The sequence below is a fragment of the Orbicella franksi genome, chromosome 4 (assembly GCF_964199315.1).
Source record: "Orbicella franksi chromosome 4, jaOrbFran1.1, whole genome shotgun sequence".
NCBI classification, from domain to species: domain Eukaryota; kingdom Metazoa; phylum Cnidaria; class Anthozoa; order Scleractinia; family Merulinidae; genus Orbicella; species Orbicella franksi.
The window spans coordinates 4,929,107-4,948,979 of NC_138148.1; the positions used below are offsets into that span (position 1 = coordinate 4,929,107).

The 19,873-nt window shown below is 38.9% G+C and overlaps 1 protein-coding gene across 1 annotated transcript in view; it reads left to right on the plus strand.

The window, feature by feature from the left end:
• The first annotated feature begins 274 nt into the window (after positions 1-274).
• The window catches only part of LOC145484219 (TNF receptor-associated factor 5-like), a 39,640-nt gene continuing 20,041 nt past the window's right edge, over positions 275-19,873 (plus strand). The window contains exon 1 of the mRNA XM_081462855.1: positions 275-1,266. Coding sequence (XP_081318981.1) covers positions 1,097-1,266 — 170 coding nt within the window. The 5' untranslated portion in view covers positions 275-1,096. The remainder of the gene's footprint in view (positions 1,267-19,873) is intronic.

The window sequence follows — 19,873 nt, forward strand, 5'->3', positions numbered from 1 at the left end:
CGGGTTAAAGGGTGTCAGGTATCATTAATATTGTGAAGACTCAAGAGTCAGGCTAGACCTTGAAGCACACAATGTCTGGGATCCTGTCTCTAAAATTTTTAGCCAAAATCCAACAAAGTTAACTAAAAACAAAGATCAACAAGCAGTGGAACATTTAAAGGACAAACAATCTTTAATCTTTTCTCGTACAGCTCCCACTGATAGTGTTTCACCAGTAAAATTGAAATGTTTACTGCTGTTGTATTTAAAACAACCGCAAAATAGGATCAATTACATTTTTAGGACAAACAAACTTTGATCTTTCCTCTTACAGTTCCCATCGATAGTGTGTCAACAATAAAATTGAAATGTTCACTGCTGTTGTGTTTAAAACAACGAGAAAAGAAGACCAATCACATTTAAAGGACAAGCAGACTTTGATCTTTCCTGTTACAGTTCGATTGATTGAATACCAACATTGAGGTTAACATATACAGTGCATGTAACGTGAAAAAAGAGGATCAAGCACGTTCAAGGGACAAAGAAACTTTATTCTGTTCTGTTTCCATTGATACTTCAAAGTACGATAGTATGTAAGCACTGGCATTCAATTGTGCAGTACAGTTGCGTTTACAAAGAAATGTACTTTTACAGTTATTGTTAATAAACTGTTACTTGCTTTTACAGTATTTCTTGAATAAACTACTCGTCTGCTAGAGTGGTTTCAAAACTCCCATTCAGCAAAGTATATTAATCAATGAACAAGACCCAAGATACAACAACTACAACAAACGAATGAAATCGCACAACAGAAAAATGCATTACACTGCATTTGCAACCACTCTATAGGCTTGATAATCCCGCTATATCAGCTCCCTGACACAGTATCTTACTTACTCTACGAGCTTACCACAGGATGCCTTTGATTTACAATGGTAATGCGTCAATTCTTGTTCGTGCAAAAACCCGCCGAGTCCGCCATTTTTCTTTAAGGTTATTTGAACCAATCAGCCTGTTCGTATGAATGGGCCAATCAGCAAAGGTGTTAGTTCAGCCTTGGCCAGGTTAGTGGAGAAGGCCCTGGGGACGGAGTTGCCTTTAACTTTCAATTTACAACATGGCGGAAGCTCCAAGAAATCGGCTTCCTTCGGGTTTCGACGAGGACTTTGTGGATGCGGTTGAAGATGAGAATCTCTGTTTAATATGTCATTTGCAACTCAAGGAGCCTGTCCTTACAAGATGTGGCCACAGATTTTGTAAAGAATGCCTCGAGGAACATTTTAGAAGGTGCGGCTGTTAGACTACAGTGTCATAAATTTTCAATTCATCTGAATGATTTTTGCAGAACCTAGTTTTCACTCGCTACGAAACCATAAGCTTAAGCACAACAAAAATTCCATTCAAACACTAGGATATGCACGCGGAAACATAGGGATCAAACACTTCTTATTTAATTCAATGCTTGCACTCTCGTTTCTCAGCTGCTGCAGCTGTTCACGACTCGTGCACTGATATTTCACAAAAGAAGCGCCAATGTTTGCATCGCGACTGGGCTTACCAATGGCTAGCTTACTAAATTATAACTGAACCTCTTATAGCTTTCATCGTCGATATAAATTTGATCAACAGAAGATCTAGAGTTGCAGGCTATTCAGTTGGCAGAGAAATGATATGATATTCATTAATTTTTTATGCAAGTGTTTCCATTTGATGCGATATCGACCAAGCTTGTCAAGATCATATGGTGTATGGCTTTTGCGTTATACGATAATTTTTCCTTACATTTAGCATCAGTTGCTCAGATTAACAGTCAGTGTCAGTAAAAATCAGATATCATCATGAAAATCGCGGACACAGCCAAAAAAACAAAGATTACGCCCATACTTTCTACATTGATAGACCCTTGTCCCAAAGTAAACAAAACAAGGTTTGTTTGTGTTCATATAAGTTTTTTCGAGAATAATTAAATAAAAACCGTGGTGTCCGGAACGAGCGAAATTTTGATATTCGATCCATCGAAATTCTGTCATGTCTATGGTTTCTCAGCATAAGTGGAAATTTATCTGTGGAGTTCCCTTTACGACAACGTTATAGTTACGGCCTCGACCAGCTCATTGACGACATAAAAAGCAGGTATTCTCAAGTTATAAATATTTTATGTATTTTTTTCTCGAAGACACCTTGCGGCTGTTTTTTAATAGCTCTGTGGTACCCTGAAACAACTGCCGAAAGCGTTTGTCGGTGCGCGAAGAAAAACTCAATAACTATACCGCAGATACAATATAAGGATAGACGTTCACAAATATACTTGCAATTTTTTGGGATACCTTTCAGTTTTTTGCAGTAACCGTTGTTTGAAGTTTGCTTATTTTCGAGATTTGCTGCAGCCGCCATATTGAAGTTGCAACTAAGCTGACCACCAAGAAACAATTAATTAAAATATGAAACGCTAAATAAAGTGGTTGTTCCGAAGACGTGGATTGCGAAGTGCGGAGTGCGGAGTGCGGAGTGCGGAGTGCGGAGTGCGGAGTGCGGAGTGCGGAGTGCGGAGTGCGGAGTGCGGAGTGCGGAGTGCGGAGTGCGGAGTGCGGAGTGCGGAGTGCGGAGTGCGGAGTGCGGAGTGTAACATAAAAAAAAAAAAAAAAGAAATGGCTTTTTTGGGAAAATATTTTGTTTTATAATTTGTTTTCTCAGAGTGCAACTTTAGATGTGTATTTATTTGTTTCTTTACTTGTTAATCAACATTTTTTTGTTACTATTTTACGACGAGGACTTTGTGGACGCAGTTAAAGATGAGAATATATGTTTGCTATTTCATTTGCCACTTAAGAAGCCTGTTCTTACAAGATGCGGCCACAGGTTTTGTACAGAAGGCCTCGTGGAACATTTTAGAAGGTGCAGCTTTGTCTACGTTGCTAGGCAGCGTCATCTGTTTTTAAAACAACTGGATGATTTTCGCAGGACCTAGTTTTCACTCGCTGCATAAGCATAAGACAAGAAAAACTCCACACAAACACTAGGATAAGCATGCAGAAACACTGGGATCAAACTCTTTTTAATTGAATGCTTGCGCTCTCGTTTCTCAGCTGCTGGAGTTGCTCACGACTCTTCAGTGTGCTTATGATTCACAATAGAAGCGTCTATGTTTACATCGTGACTGGGCTTACCAATAGCTAACTTACTATATTATAATTGAACCTCTTATAGTTTTCATCGCCGATATAAATTTGATCAACAGAAGATCTAAAGTTGCGGGCTATTTAGTTGGCAGAGAAATAATGTGATATTCAGTCCTTTTTTTATGCAAGTGTTTCCGTTTGATGCGATCTCGACCAAGCTTGTCAAGATAATATCGTGTATGGCTTTTGCGTTATACGACAATTTTTCCTTTTATTTAGCATCCGTTTCTTAGATCGATTAAGAGTCAGTGTCAGTAAAAATCAGATATGATCATGAAAATCGCGGACACAGCCAAAAACTTGATTTCGCTCATACCTTCTACATTGATAGACCCTTGTGCCAAAGTAAACACAAGGTTAGTTTATTTTCATACTCATTTTTTCGAGAGTAATTATATAAGAACCGAGCAGTCCGGAACGAGCGAAATTTTGATATTCGAAATTGAAATTCTGTCTATGGCTTCTCAGCGTAAATCGAAAATTATCTGTGGATTTTCCTTTGCGATAACATTATGGTTACGGCCTCGACTAACTCATTGACGACATAAAAAGTAGATATTCTCAAATTATAAATATCTTATGATTTTTTTTTCTCGAAGACACCTTGCAGCTGTTTTTTTTAATAGCTCTGTGGTACCCTGATACAACTGTCGGAAACCCTCATGGATACGCGAAGAAAAACTCAATAACTATGTCACAGATACAGTTTAAGGACAGACGTTCACAAATATACTTGCAATTTTTTGGGATACTTTCCAGTTTTGCGGTAACCGTTGTTTGAAGTTTGCTTATTTTCGAGATTCGCTGCAGCCGCCATATTGAAGTTCCAACTAAGCTGACCATCAGAAACAATTGATCGCATGTGGAAAAGTACATTAGAAATTAAGACTTGGTTTCTGTCTTATCTAGAAAATTAAATTCATTGAAGGTAGAGTCTAGTAGATTTTTGCTTGTTTACATGAGAATCTTCATTTGGTTTACACAAGATACTTGGTGGCTACTATAGCATGAGGTTGCGTTTTGTTGATGTCTTCGGTTCGGTCGTAACTCTCCTTTCTGCAGCAGGGCACTTTAGTTAAGTTGGTTTTACTTTTCAGAATATACAATCCACAAAAACTGTTTTCCATACAAACACTGATCAAACAAGAAATAATCAAGACTATGTAGTGTGTAAAACAACCGGTGTAAATATAATTTATCTGTCGCACGACTGTCGGCACGCTTCTGCAAAGTGGAGGGTGTAATTTGCAGGTTGCAGGTTGCAGGATATAGATTACAGGTTGCAGGTCAAATAATGATGATGATGATGATGATGATGATGGTGGTTGTGGTGGTTGTGGTGGTGGTGGTGGTGGTCAATATCGGTATATTATGAGGTAAAAGTTAATAAAAGAAATAAACTATTAAGGCCTATTTCAACAGTGTTGACATAATGGCTCCCTCCTGGGTTCCAACGTCAATATCAATGTTCTTAAAGTCATAAAAGGCTTTCCTTCTAGCTCTTGAATCTCTTAGGCAGATTAGTGCGGATCTTAGTAAAGCAAAGGATGTCCTTGCTCTTATCCAGGAGATTGTTTTAGCATAATGTTCTCCTTTCTTGATGGATATCAGCTGCACCAGTCTGGTATGGTATTGCAAGCACTCGTTTCCCATGCCACCTGTTGACGTGAAAATAAGGGGTGTAAAAGTTGCTTGTTCGATATCCAAAATCCTCCTCGCGTAAAGGCGCTTCTTCTCGTTCTCATGATTGCGGTATATCTGTTGGAGCTCTAGGTCCCTATACGAATCAGCATTAGGGTGACAAACCCTCACGTCAAAGAATGCTGATCGTTGGTTCTCCCAGAATCTGCGCGCATGAATATCTAATCTCGCATCTGGAGCTCGATTAGAACCTCTTCCCAGCTGTTCACCCGAGATGTCTTGCAGGACAGGCTCAATCTCAACATCGGTACAAACCATATTCAGGAGTTCGCCTTCTAAGTCCTTCAGCTCATTGTGGCGTTGGGTAACGAACCCACCTCTCTTGCATATCATTGCGAGGTCCACTGTAAAATAATAATAATAATAATAATAATAATAATAATACTTGTAACACGTTCGGTTTTGTCCACTATCAGGAGACGTACAAACGGCTCTTCAGGAGTCAATCGAAAGTGCTTTTAATCAGGTCTCTTACTTTCGTGATCTTACACGTTCAGCGAGCTATCGAGAGAATTGAATATATAAGTGATGCCAATCATACTATGATTAAATGTCACGTGAATCATATCAACGTCAATAAACAATCTATTGTGTCCATATTGTAACAATAATAATAGCAACAAAAACATCATGAGTTAGTCATCATAATTATCGTGTAAAGTTTTAGTCAAGAATTTTAATGATCCCAATAAAAGTAATATATATATTTTTTCTTTGAGGTCTTAAAAACAACAACAACAACAACAACAATAAATAATGGTAATAGGACTGAGTGAAGTCCAATTCGGTCTCTAACCATACGAGTGATTACCAAAATCGGACGACCGCGAAGCGGGAGTCCGATTTTTTAATCACGAGTATGATTACAGACTGAATTGGACGACATGATGTCCTGTTAATCAAAACTATGACAAAATTTGAGAAACGAACAAACCATCGATTGATCGCTGAACGATTAAACGTCGTTATGAATGCTGAAAAACACAGCAGTTTACTCAATAAAGTGCACCGCAAGAGCGCGCGCAAAATGACGCGTGCTGTCCAATTACAAGCATGACGCGTACACTGTCCAATTATTGCTAAAATCGGGCTGCTGATAGCCAATCACGTTCGAGAATTATGTTATAGTTTTGATTATAATAATAATCATCATCATCATCATCATCATTATCATCGCAGGACTCACAGCAAACTTGAGGGAATATAAGCACTTATGCACTTTTGAATGTGCGTACAAGCTATGAATGTCCTTCATCCAAAGGTAGTTCCACAGATAGTTCTGAAAATAGTGCTGAACTTATTGTTAAGCAAGCACAGTTATCTTCTCCCATTTGATTGGTTCATGGACAATAGACAATAAATTTGACTGAGCAGCGTAAAGGGAAGCACATACACCGAACCGCAAACATTTCCCGAACTTTAATTGGTATCGGTTAGAGATGACGTAAAACAAGAACCCTATTGATCTCAAAAATAGTTAGCATTAAATTATTGAAATTACCCGTACATTCGTGTAAATTAAGATTACTTTGCTGATGAACGTCACAACACCAATATAAACACCAGTGGAGAAATGATTATTAACTTCTACAAGACAGTCTTGCCAATAAAACACTTCCGGGAATTTTAAATTTCAACGTCCGGTATTTATTTATTTATTTATTTATTTATTTATTTATATATCCAGTTAGTTATTTATTCGTACTCAGTATTATTATCTTTATTTGACCTGCAATCTACAACCTACAACCTGTAACGTTCTAGATATGTACTCTCGATATGTACTCTCTGGACATCCATATCTGGCGAAGTGGTTCTTGAGTTTCAAGACGACGGTGCTTGCCTTAGTGTCAGGTAGTTTGTCTACTTCCCAAAAGTTACTGTAGTAGTCGACTGTTACTAGGTAGTTCTTGTCTTTGAATTCGAAAAGGTCTGTTCCCACCTTTTCCCAGGGTCGTGATGGTACTTCATGCGGTAGGAGGGTTTCTTTCTGTTGACTTTTCTCAAACGTCCTACAGGTTTCACATGCTTCGACTAGTTGTTTAATCTCTGCAGACATTCCGGGCCAGAAGACGTAGTCTCTCGCTCGTCGCAGACACGATTCGATTCCCATGTGTGAGGAGTGAATCTTGTTTTTCATCTCTTTCCGTAGAGTGGCAGGGATCACTAGTCTTTCTCCTTTAAAGATCAATCCGTCTTGGACTGTTAGCTCATCTCTTAGGCTGTAGTAGGGGGTTGCTTGTACCGGTAGATCGCCCTTGTCATCTGGCCATCCCTTGAGGATTAGGGACTTTACCACCTGTAGTGTTTGGTCAGTGTCTGTTTCTTGCCTGATCTCTTTTATCCTCCGGTCACTGATGGGGAGGGCCTTGACCATGTTTACTAACTCAAATTCTTTGTCGTCTTCGCGTCCTACTTCAGGGAGGTACGCTCGGGATAATAGATCAGCTATGTACATCTTCGCCCCACATTCATAATGTACACTGATGTTGTACTTTTGAAGTCTCATCATCATGCCTTGAAGTCGGCGAGGTGCGGATGATAGAGGCTTCTTGAGGATAGATTCTAGTGGCTTGTGATCGCTTCTCACTGTGACTGGTCGTCCGAAGGTGTACTGATGAAACTTCTCGAGAGAGAACACTATCGCCAACATTTCTTTCTCGATTTGGGCGTATCTCTCCTCAGTATCAGTGAGTGCACGGCTTGCATAGGCGATTGGCTTTCCCTTTTGAAGGAGTGCAGCTCCGAGACCCTTTTGGCTTGCGTCGCATTGTATCTCGAGCTCTGCTTTGGGGTCGTAGTAGCTTAGTATAGGAGCCGTGGTCACAAGCCTCTTGATTTCTTCGAATGATTTCTCCAGTTCCTCAGTCCACTGCCATTCCACATCTTTTCTTGTTAGTCGCCGCAGTGGTTCCGTTACATCGGCCAATCCAGGTAAAAACTTCGCAAGGTAACTGATGAATCCGTTAAGTCTTTGTATGCCTTCAACGTCTTCAGGCTTCGGCATTTCTTGAATAGCTTTCGCTTTCTCTGGGTCCATCTTCACACCATGACTCGTTAGTTTGTGACCCATGAAAGACACTTCTTTTTGTTTGAGCTTTAACTTATCTCTGTTAAGGGCAATGTTGCGCTCACGACATCTTTTCAGTATTGCTTGGAGGTTCCTGTTGTGATCTGCGACTGCTTCTTGTTCGCTGTTTCCAACGCCATATACTAGGATGTCATCTGCGATGTTAAGAACACCGCTCAAGCCTTCTAGCGCTTGGTTTACACGCTTTTGGAAGATTTCAGACGAGACTGACAAACCGAAGGGCAATCGGCACCAGCGGTATCTTCCGAATGGTGTTGCGAACGTCGTGAGTAGGCTTGACTCTTGGTCGAGAACACAGTGCCAATATCCTGAACGCAGGTCGACAGTGGAGAAGACCTTGGCTTGAGATAATTCTGGCAGAATTTCATCCAGTACAGGTATCTGGTAAGTTTCTCTTTTTAACGCCTCGTTCAATGGCCGTGGATCGATACACACTCTCAGCGCACCTGATTTCTTAGTAGCGACTGCCAGACTGCTTACCCTCGGTGTTGGCTGTTCCACAGGTGCAAGGATTCCTTGTGCGACGTATCGATTTAGTTCTTCCTTCAAGTCATCTTTTAGTGCCGTAGGAACTCGTCTCGTCGGGGTGATGACAGGTTTAACGCTATCGTCAACTTCTAAGTGGACTTGACCGGGAAAGGTTCCCAATGGACGGTCAAATACGTCTGAGTATTGCTTTATTACTTCTTCGGCTGTTATCTGTTTAACTTGTAGCTCGTTTTCTTTTGGAGGAGGTGAGGCTGCGATGAAATTTTCATCATGAACGGTGATTAGCCCCATTTGTTGAGCCGCTCTTGCGCCGATCAAAGGTGTTAAATTGCTTTCGACAACGACGAATTCTACGGAGTACTTCTTCCTTGTTCTCGGGTTACGCATGATGAGCCTATGGGTTTCACTTGAGATCCATTCCACATTCGCAGAGTTTTCGTGGTCGGCTGGATTTCGTGACCTATTGCGTGTTTCACCGGGATGATGTTGATTGATGCTCCACAGTCAATTTGAAGGTTGACCTTTCTGTCATCGATAAGCATCTCTGCGTAAATTTCTTTAGCGTAACGAACAGCATGGACGTCAGATTCTTGAGAATCCATAGCAACTCCAGCTAGAAGCTCGATGTCGCTCTCTTCTGATGACACGTCTTCAGGTTGGTCGGAGATTCCATGGACTCCTCGGGATTTGGATTTCTTGCAAACACATTTGAAGTGGTTTCGGCCGCCACATCCGGAGCATTTCTGTCCCCAGGCTGGACATTTCTCCTTTTTCAGCGGGTGTTCACCTCCACAGAATAGACACTTCTTGTGAGATTTGCAAGGAGGTTTCGGTGGCACATTCCGATCATTCTTCCCATCGCGTGAGGGGTGTTTATCTTTCTTGCCAGGTCGTCTCCAATCTCTTATTTTATGCACGCTATCGTCCCCAGAAATGGCTTTTAACTGGGTCGCAGTGGCTTCATTACTTCTACAAATATCTATGCATTGTTTGAGGGTGAGACTTCGCACTTACAGAAGCTTCTTTCTTATGGTATTGTTGTTTACGCCTAGAACAATACGATCTCTGATCAGAATGTCACGCATGCAATCGCAGAAATTGCATGACTAAACTAGATTGCGAAGGGCAGTGACATAAGCATCAATGGACTCTTGTGCTTCTTGGTTGCGACTATTGAATATATATCGTTCATAAGTTTCATTAGTTTGGCCCAGTGTAAACTCGTCAAACTTTTCTAGAACCTTGTTCAGAATCTTCTTGTCGTTTTCATTTTCGAATTGGAAGCCATTGCAAATTTTAAGTACTTCCGTCCCGACACAATGCAGAAAGAATGCGACCTTGTAGTCCTCTGTTTGCGAGTTTAGCCCAGAAATTAGAGAATAATTCTCCCATACCTGTTTGTAGGATTTCCAAGCGTCTGCCAGATTCCCTGAAGTGTTGAGCTTTCCAGGGGGTTTAAGGCCATGCGCTGGAGAGGACATAGTAGTGTGCGTGATGGGTGCTGTCCCAGTCCCAGCTGTTGCTGTAGTTGTCGTTGAAGTTGCAGCCGTTGAAGAACTTGTTACCATTTTCAGAATGAAATCCTACCACCCGCTGCCACCATGTAACACGTTCGGTTTTGTCCACTATCAGGAGACGTACAAACGGCTCTTCAGGAGTCGAAAGCCGGCCCACTTTTTCTTTTAGAGTTGTTGGGTAGTACCTTCAATCTGGCAAAGTTTCATCCAAAAAGGAGAGATGGCATGTTTCACCCCTGCCTGGTCCTCTGGTAAACTCGGTCTTAAACACTATTGCATTGGCCAAAATACAAATAGTCCAAAAAGTAGAGTCTAGTAAGAAAATTTTACAGACCCTGCAGTAATTACAGACTGATTGAGGGTTTTTATTGTTTTATTCAAGCAACACATACTCAGTATAAGCTTTTTTTGACAAGGAGAGTACATATCTAGAACATTACAGGTTGTAGGTTGCAGATTGCAGGTCAAATAAAGATAATAATACTGAGTACGAATAAATAACTAAGTGGATATATAAATAAATAAATAAATAAATAAATACCGGACGTTGAAATTTAAAATTCCCGGAAGTGTTTTATTGGCAAGACTCTCTTGTAGAAGTTAATAATCATTTCTCCACTGGTGTTTATATAAAAAGGCCAATCACTGCTATGAGATTAAGCGAAATCGGCCGAACTTCATTTTCAAGTCTGCCCCGGTCTCTCAGGCAGAAGCTCTTAAGCGGAAAGATGGCATTTTAATTGATCATTATGTCATTTATTAGTAATACTCCGTTACTAAATGTCTACCATATGTCATAGTATACCCTTGTGTAAAGTTGGAGATTTAAGTATCTAACTTAAAGATACATTATTGCCTTTCACTGTTGCTGGAATGGTTTTCCACCATCTCCCAAAATAAGTTTAAGCATGGTGTAAAGTGCAAGCTGTAACTATGATGTACTTACCTAAAAGTCATTCTCGCTAGCCCGCCAAAATTTCATCTCTCACAGTATTTCTGTAATTTGAATTTTCTCAAAAGAGTTCCCAAGGGACTGCTAGGCCTTATGGCATCAGGCACGACTTTCTTTGCAAGGCAATAAGTTCAGAAGCTAAAAGTTATTTTCTTGAGTCAAACAACTCCTTCATGTACATGAAAAAGGAGCTGCTGTTTTCCCTTGGCTAATAAGCCTTACATACTTAAGACCAGGGGATTGTAAATATCGAGAAATAATTTTCAAAACTGAAATAACGGATTTCTTCCTATTTTGCAAGGAGAAACCTTTTGGTAAACTATTTTCGAAAATAAGACTAAAACTTGCCAGAGAGTTTTTGATTTTGAGAAATCCAACAAAAAGTACAATTGCGGTTTTCGCGTTGCAACTGCAATAAATTCAGCCGAAAACGTGGACATATTCACATCACTCTCAGAGAAAGACGGCTCTGCCTTTTAAAATGATCTTTTGCATGTATGTTTGGTATCATAATTACAACACAAAGATGTAAAAATGTTGCCAAGAAGTGCATTTTAACTTTGGGTTAGAAGCGCCCGAAGATTACTAATTGTTGCACTTTGAAAATAGAACCTTTTTGAAGGTAATTTTCGTGCTTTGGTACACGAAAATTGTAAATGAAAAATACATTTTTGCAAAGCCCTGTTATTGTTTTACATCATATAAAAAATCCAGCTTGGGCAATTGAAAAGCTGAATAGTAAAACATTTGTAACAAAAGGCTTTTTACGCGTAATTTACACTACAATTACGAGGGTCACGCATTCACAATTTTTACCCGTGTCTAGACGAAATTCAAGGCTCAAAAAAGCACTCTGGTACATGGCTTCACCCAACAAGACTACACTCCCGGGAAGATCAATCATTTCAACTACACATCAGGTGAAAAATAGTGGAGTAAATAAAACGGCGAATTCTGAGAATATTTTCGAAACAGGTCATTTGAGGCGACCCTTTGACCTTTCATGTCATTCGGACTGATCAACACACTTTCCAAAGTGATTGTAAAGATATACAGTTGGAGGTATGACAGTTGTACAGTAAAACGAGAATTGCTAGGAGCATAAAATGCCAGTTTTACTAGCATAAGCGGGAAAGGCCTACTCAAAGAATGCCCGAAAAATGGCCGTAAAATTGTCGCTTAAGTGCGGGCTATTATGGTACACTGAGAAAATTAGTGGGTTTAGATGGAAAAGAAGTTGCTTTATGGCGAGTTATTTTTGTTTAAATTCAAACTGCCAAAAACAACAACAACAACAACAACAACAACAACAACAAAACAATTTAGTTTCCATTACGTGATATTCTTGTTGCGTGTTGAGAGATAGGTAGCCTACCTGAGCAAGTCAAGCAAAAAGAAAATCTTTGTGACCATAACATTCAACTTAAGAATCTAACTATGTTTAAAAAAGAACATTCAGGTTCATTCTTTGTACGCAATTGACATCTGCGGTCTTTTTGCAACTTTCTTCTCCTGATATTAACCCTTTGACTGTCAACGGCGCTTATACAGGTCCTGATTAGTCCTTCTCTTGACACCACTTGCGACGTCATCAAGTTAAATGTCACCAGTTATTCTTGATACGCAGATAGTAGAGCTAGAATGGATCTATCCGCACAACAGACTGCTTTGGGTATCGACAGCATTCTGACATAGCAAATTCAAAAAGCAACGTTATCAGTTTTGATGCAAACTGGTGGTGAATTACACTGAAGTTCTGATATTAAGTTTTTACTATGGCTGTAAAGGGAATATTGAACAACAATCAATTTGCATGGAGAATTTACAAGGTTCTAATCACTGTACATTTTGTATACTTCTTACAATGGCTTGTTTTAAAGTTGCATGTTGATCAATGGGTAGTTGTTTGTAGAATGTCTGCTGGACAGAAGAGTGTTTCTATTAATTAACTGAATCAAAATCTTCAAGTGGTTGTTAGAATACAATAGATGCACAAAGAATTCTGTGAATTAGTTCAACTCCTCACATAAAACATATTGATGAGACGTTGATACAAAGTTAGATACTTGTATGAAAAAAAGAAATAACAATGGAGAACAGAGTGTTCCATTTCCCATTGCCCAGTGTGCCTGACTTTGACTTACTAGATTCTTGTGCTCACATCAGACATGGCATGGTGCAGATGTCCTGCGTTGTTGTTAGTATCAAAATTGTTAAGTGCCAACTTTAACTCAAAGTGTAAGAGCATGTTTCCAAAGCAACTGTCCTCAACTTTTCTGTACATTAGTTACTTCTTTATAGGTGCAGATCAATATGTTGGTATTTCGTCTGCTTTTGCATCAGAAGGTAAATGTCAGCACTGTTAATTTTGAATTTGCATTTTACATTATGTGCGAAACTCAGTGCCGCTTTGTTTCATTGGATCTGTTTATAACTCACATAATTATTGAACTGAAGTAATAATAGTCCAAAAGCACTTGAAAGGATACAAATATACAGCAAAATCGTATAATTAGTTATTTTCATAGCAGAAATCCTACTTGTCAGGTCTGTGCAAGACATGCAAAACTGTCGCACTTTCTCTCTTTCGCTGATAAATAGATATTGACTATAACATTTGGGAAATAAATCACTTATTACACGATTTCATGTGCAATATCGAAGTATAATTTTACTCGTTGTTTGTATATTGACTTGCTCATCAAAATACAACACATTGACTCATAATAATATAGAGTAATATTTTGTACATAAAAACATCTATTAAGACATATGTGCTGTATTGCATTGCATGGTATGCCATAATAGCCATTCCCTCCATGAGATGCACCTGTAGGGAGACATGATGGTAGTTGTATTAATCATCTTGGATTGGATATTTGTTTTTATAAATACGACTACCATGATTCCCTGCAGGCGCATCTCATAGAGGGAATAGAGCATTGCAAGGTATTGTATTGTATTGTATTGTATTGTATTGTATTGTATTGTATTGTATTGTATTGTATTGTATTGTACATGTATACATCTATCAAAAATTGACAACAAACATGGACTGCAGTGTATGACATTTGCAAACTACATTCAGGCCTAAATAGTGGCCTGGTCAGCCTAAAAATCACTCTGCTTAGCCTAAATATCACGCAGGCTAGCCTAAATAATGCTCAGGTTAGCCTGTTTACGGTTAGCTCTCGGTAGTGGAAATGAGGATGCCGATAATGAATAAAAAGTGTGCAGTCTGGAAATGTCATAGACCCCCTGGATGTAAGTCAGCTGGCTACGTGTATCAGCCTACAGCAAACAGTCATTTGTTCGTACAGAATATCTTGAAGAGCTATATAGGTTATTTCCAATAATTAGATTCAGAGTGAAATAAATTTGCAAATTAATATATTCCATTTGATGAGACAATTCAACACATTGCTTACCAGTATCTTCACCAAAGAGTGTTGCATTTCCTTGATTTGTAGTCTACAGACACAGTGATCGTTGGACCAACCACATCAAATATTGCAGGGCCTGGAATTTCCTCCACATCATTCAGTTTGTCATGTAGTAATAGAACATCATTTGTGTAAACCAAAGCATCATTTGATTCCAGTTTTTCATAGAGTACATAAGCTTAATTTGTTGCGATGTTGGCAAGTAAAACACAGTTAAATAAAAATCGTAAGCACAAAATTCCAGCATCCCCGTTGAACATGTGATGAGGTAGACAATCAGTTATTCGCAGATTGATCTTTCCATTTAATACGATAACAAACAGCTCCAGTAAGTTCAGCAATTCGACTGAAATCACATCCCAATGTGACTATTTATAGCCATGGTTAAGGAAAATTTCAACGGCTTGCGTGACCAAAGCAACTCCTGTCGCCGAGGAAACTCGGTTAGCAACACCTGAATGAAATAACAAGGAGGCATAGCAAGGCATTTGTCGGTAGGTAAGCTTAAATTCTCGAGGGCTGTGCAGTTAACTTTCGAAGAAAGGAAGAAAACGACATAGTGACTGAGAAGGTATGGATAATAATTTCAGCTTACCTTGAAAATTAGAAACCAACTCGCGACGGAAAGCTGTCCATATTATTCGAAACAGAAAAAACGGCAACGACAACACAACATGCAACGATAGGCCCAGGAAGTTACAGCAATGTGGCCGCCTTCACTTGAACGCTCAAACGACAAGTTGGTCGAACTCTGCTTCCATGCACACAGACGACGTGAACCAACACTGGCTATCATTAGGTCGCCATTGCGCTTATGTACTTGGTGTTCGGCCTTCCCGATTTAATACGATGACAGTGCGAAATAATACTCGTGACGATTCATTTCTTCGGGAAATCCCATGGGACCTCCGAAGTTTTACACTCGGGATGGTTTAACACGGAACCGTTTTTAGCATAGTTGTTTAGAGCGCATGCGCATTAAACACAAAAATGAGTGCAGTCACGGCTTCGATGATGTGTGTTATTCAATAGACCATTTTACAGTTGTCTGCTCAGTGACCTGGCCTTTGTATGGCAGCGAGGCTAGAGTTGACCTTGTTTTGATACAGACCTTACTGCTTTTGTTGTGTAAAACAAGCATCAGAACAAGTTGTTCTTATGCTAACTAGGTGCATTTACATGACAAAAGCAGTGAGGTCTGTATCAAAACAAGGTCATCTCTAGCCTCGCTACCATACAAAGACCAGGTCACTGAGCAGACAACTGTAAAATGGTCTATTGGGTGACAGCTAGAAACTGATCGAGCCGCGTTGAACGGTCCTTGATTGTTGTCATGTATCAGATGTTGTTCTGTCTGCCAACGCCGAAAAATGTTCTGATAGGAAACACCACCAACATGAAGCCGGTTTATTAAGCAAAAGTCGCTTGATTGTTAAAAGGTGAAAGCACAATTTAGCGGGAAACAACGAAATAAGACGTCGTGACGAGCTAAACATGTCAAGACGAGGTCAAGAGGTTAGTCATAGCAGGTTTCTCCACGCGTTTCTGTTCGGTGAAATTCAACATTTTGCTCTGAAGCATATTCAACATATTCCGTTGATTTTGCGTCGCTTGACAGTACAGATAAGTTTCACATTAGAAACTTTTAACTGCAAACATGTGTCCGAGGGCGGCAATCTTTGAAGTGCTATACTTAATTTGCAAAGTAAGTAAGTACACCTTTTGCGGTTCATTTACAGAAAATATCTTTTCATTTGAGTCCAACTTTGTTTCATTATGGTCAATATACTCTCATTAACACCAATATGACCTTCATTTGCGCGTAAGGAACGTTCAAGAATAACACTTGCATATGTATTAACATTCAAAATCATCATAAGATAAACAATACCTTCCTTTGACATTCATTGGCTGTAAATGTACTTTTATTTTTGTCGAAATAAAATTCGTTGTGACGAAACGACAATCATTTACACTTTTGGACATTTCTTTTTCAACAAAAGACTTTCCATAACACAATTTGCATGAGCAGTCGCAATCAATTGCATTATTATACAACCATATCCATGAAGGTGACAATCTTAAGTGCGGTTGGACAAACATTACAACCATAATAATATTTATTTTTGGAAGAGAGAATATTCAATTTGCTGAACGATTTATGCCTCAATTGCCTTACTATCGAGGCACCGTGGCAAATATGTTTGCATGAAACGGTACCATCGTCCACATTTAGTCCCTGATTATCCTTTCGCTGTGTTCAAATGGGATTCTATTTCTTCGTTGCATTTGTGGGGAAATCTAACTGTCGCTTTATTACATGTACATGTATACTGTAGTGCGTCCTCTGAGTTGCGCGCGAAAGATTCGTAAGAGGCTGAATTTATATCTGCAAGGGGAGGATCGTGAAAATACGATTTAAAAAAGGTTCATACGGTCCCTAGTTCTATAATCAAATTTTCGAGGAAAATTGGGCGCGATGTCTCTGTTTACGATATCTCTCCGTTTATCTCTGAATTACGCTAATGAGCTATTGTTTTCTCTTAACGTTGGGTGAAAACATGGTAATGACTGTCTCAACGTACTAAAGATTGTCACCTTTACGAATATGGTTGTATAATAATGCAATTGATTGTGAGTGCTCATGCAAATTCTGTTATTGAAAGTCTTTTGTTGAAAAAGGTTTGTCCAAAAGTGTAAATGATTGTCGTTTCGTGACAACGATTTTTTTTTTCTACAAAAATGAAAATACATTTAGAGCCAATGAATGTCAAGGGAAGATATTGTTTATCTTTTGATGATTTTGAATGTTAATACATATGCAAATGTTATTCTTGAACGTTCCTTACGCGTAAATAAATGTCGTATTGGTGTTAATGAGAGTTTATTGACCATAATGAAACAAATTTCAACACAAATGAATGGATATTTTCTGTAAATGAACAGCAAAAGGTGTATAATTTCCAGTGAAATAGTAACTCAAATATTGAGGTACTAGATTGTTATGACATTTATATACTAAAACACATTTATGGCTTTTCCGTTTTGTTTCTAGCTCAGCCCACCCTAAAACATTTAAAGTGTCTTTAGAAGAATCACGCCTTAAAACGATGCGGGCAGCGCGATTTTGTAAACACTGTAGAGTTATGTTGGAGGTGGCTGACAATTCACCCCACCCGGTGTCCGTTTGGGGTAAAATATTTGCATATTTCAAAATGGCGGATATTGAAAATTGGCTTATAGCCTGAACCTCTAGCTGTACAAATACAAAAGAACCCAATAAATTTAAACGGCAGAAAGCTGGAGCCATCCTTGAGCATATCTCAGGAGATTTCCTGGTCGGATTCATCGCTTACCGCGAACATCTTTGGCACGTACGTTTGAAGCACCAACAAATCCATTTCAGAGAAGTTGTAGGTGCACTTGAAAAAAGTCATGTTTCATTTGTAAGGAATGGTTATGAAATGGTTTTGCTGTCATTCAGTTGCACGAGCATCAGACGAATAGGATTAGTGTGAAATTGATTGAAAACTTGCGATGAGCTGTGCATGAAAATACCGTAAACCGTTTCAAGTTGATTTCTCCCAAACAAGCGAGAATTGTTAACAAACGAACATCCTTGTCATATGTATGGGACTAAGGCCTACCAATGGACAAAGTATGTGCCAAATTGAATTTTAGCTGTGTCCACAATTTCTTTGATCCTTACTGACACTTACTCTTAAGTTTTTTAATTGCTCCTGGAATAATTTATTTAACAAATATAATGAAGGCGAGAAGCGGAAGCATGAATTAATTTTACACGTCGATGGAATTGATTTTTGTTTCGTTTCCTGAGGGTGGTAAAGGAGGATGGAGGGGGTGAAGATCACATTTCACGGAAAATATATTGACCATTTTACAATTTACGAGAAATAAAATCGGCATTTCACGTTTCAAGAAAAAAAAATGGCATTTTTTGACACGAACTTACGTAGCTTATGATATTTGAAAAGTTACCTCTAGAGCACAGCCTTGTTAGATGTCTTTATCTTCTGTCCGCTTCTTGTTCTGCGCGCAGCAAAAAGAAATCCGAGCAAGAACACGAAGAGGGATGTTTGCATGTCCTGTCTCGGTCACGCAATATTGTTAATTACGGTCGAAAATGATAGAAGACACAACTAGAATCACGGTTCACGACGAATTAAATACTTCTTTCTCATTTCACGGATAATTATTTTAGAAAATCACGGTTCACGGCTTCTAATGAAATCACTATTCACGAGAAAAAAACAAGCCATTTCACATTTCACGGAAAAAAATCAGGCCATCCACGAATCACGAAAATAGCTTTTAATTACCATTCTCTTTCCTCAGAAACGAAACGGTATTGTTTTCAGTTTAGCGGGTGAATTATTTACATAGCGGAGGTAATATCAAATCAGAGTAAAGTTCAAAATTGACTCATTGTTAATGTAGATACGGCGGTAACATTTTCGCAAATTTCGGTGCATCACAACAAAATGTGGCATTTGTAGCATTCGAGCATTTATGATTTAGAGTGATTTATTGACATAGTGAGTATGAATGTCATCGGATAAACGCTTGTAATTCACAAAGTAAACATGTTCAGCAAAAACAACTTTTGAAACTAGATTTAATTTCGTGCCACGGAAATAAAAATGCCATACAGGTAGAAATAATTGGCGACTTAAATGGTCTCAGACTGGAACAATGCAAATTGATGTTTATTTCATGGTCTCATGATCATATTAAAGTCCGGTAACACGGGCAACATTTTTCTTCAACTTGTCACGCAACATTGTTGCATTGCAAGTTGAAACACTCTGTTGCGCGTATTACCAGGTTTGTGACCAACTTGTCCCGCAGCAAAATACAATGTTACAAGTCTGCGAATTCTTTACGTTTCGTTGGTCGATCGTGTGTAAATAAAGATGGCTCCTTTCATTGTGACAAAAAATTGGTTAAAATAAAATATTGAAAAACATTTAAAACTTCCTTTACGTATGTACAAGCCTAAAATTGATAAATAAATCGACAGAATAATCAACTATATACACCGCATTTTGTAAGTCCTGTCAAATCTAGTTTGTTAATACTATGAGCTTGTGTATTATTTGTTTTATCATAAGCACTTATTTCAGTTACAGCTGGAAATTGAAATATTCACCTTTAGTCATCAAAAATATGAGATCAGGGAATAGGTGGAATTAACAGCTTAGCTCTGTTATATCTTTCTTTTGTATCTCATTACAAGGTGTAAGCAAAAAACGTAATGAAAAGGTGGGAAAACTGGTCACATGGCTATTCCAACTACCGTTTGCCCTTTTCCGGCTAGCCTGCGAGAGCACTTTAAGAGCCGAAAAACGGGACGCTCTTGCGGGCTAGTTTCCGGCAGCTTGTCAATTATTTCATCAGTTTGCGCTTGATATCGAGTGTGCCGTGCACTCTGTCTTTTTTCCCTAGCGTCCAATTTTCAGGCAGTTTGAGAAAAACAAAAACAACAACAAAAAAAAAACCAG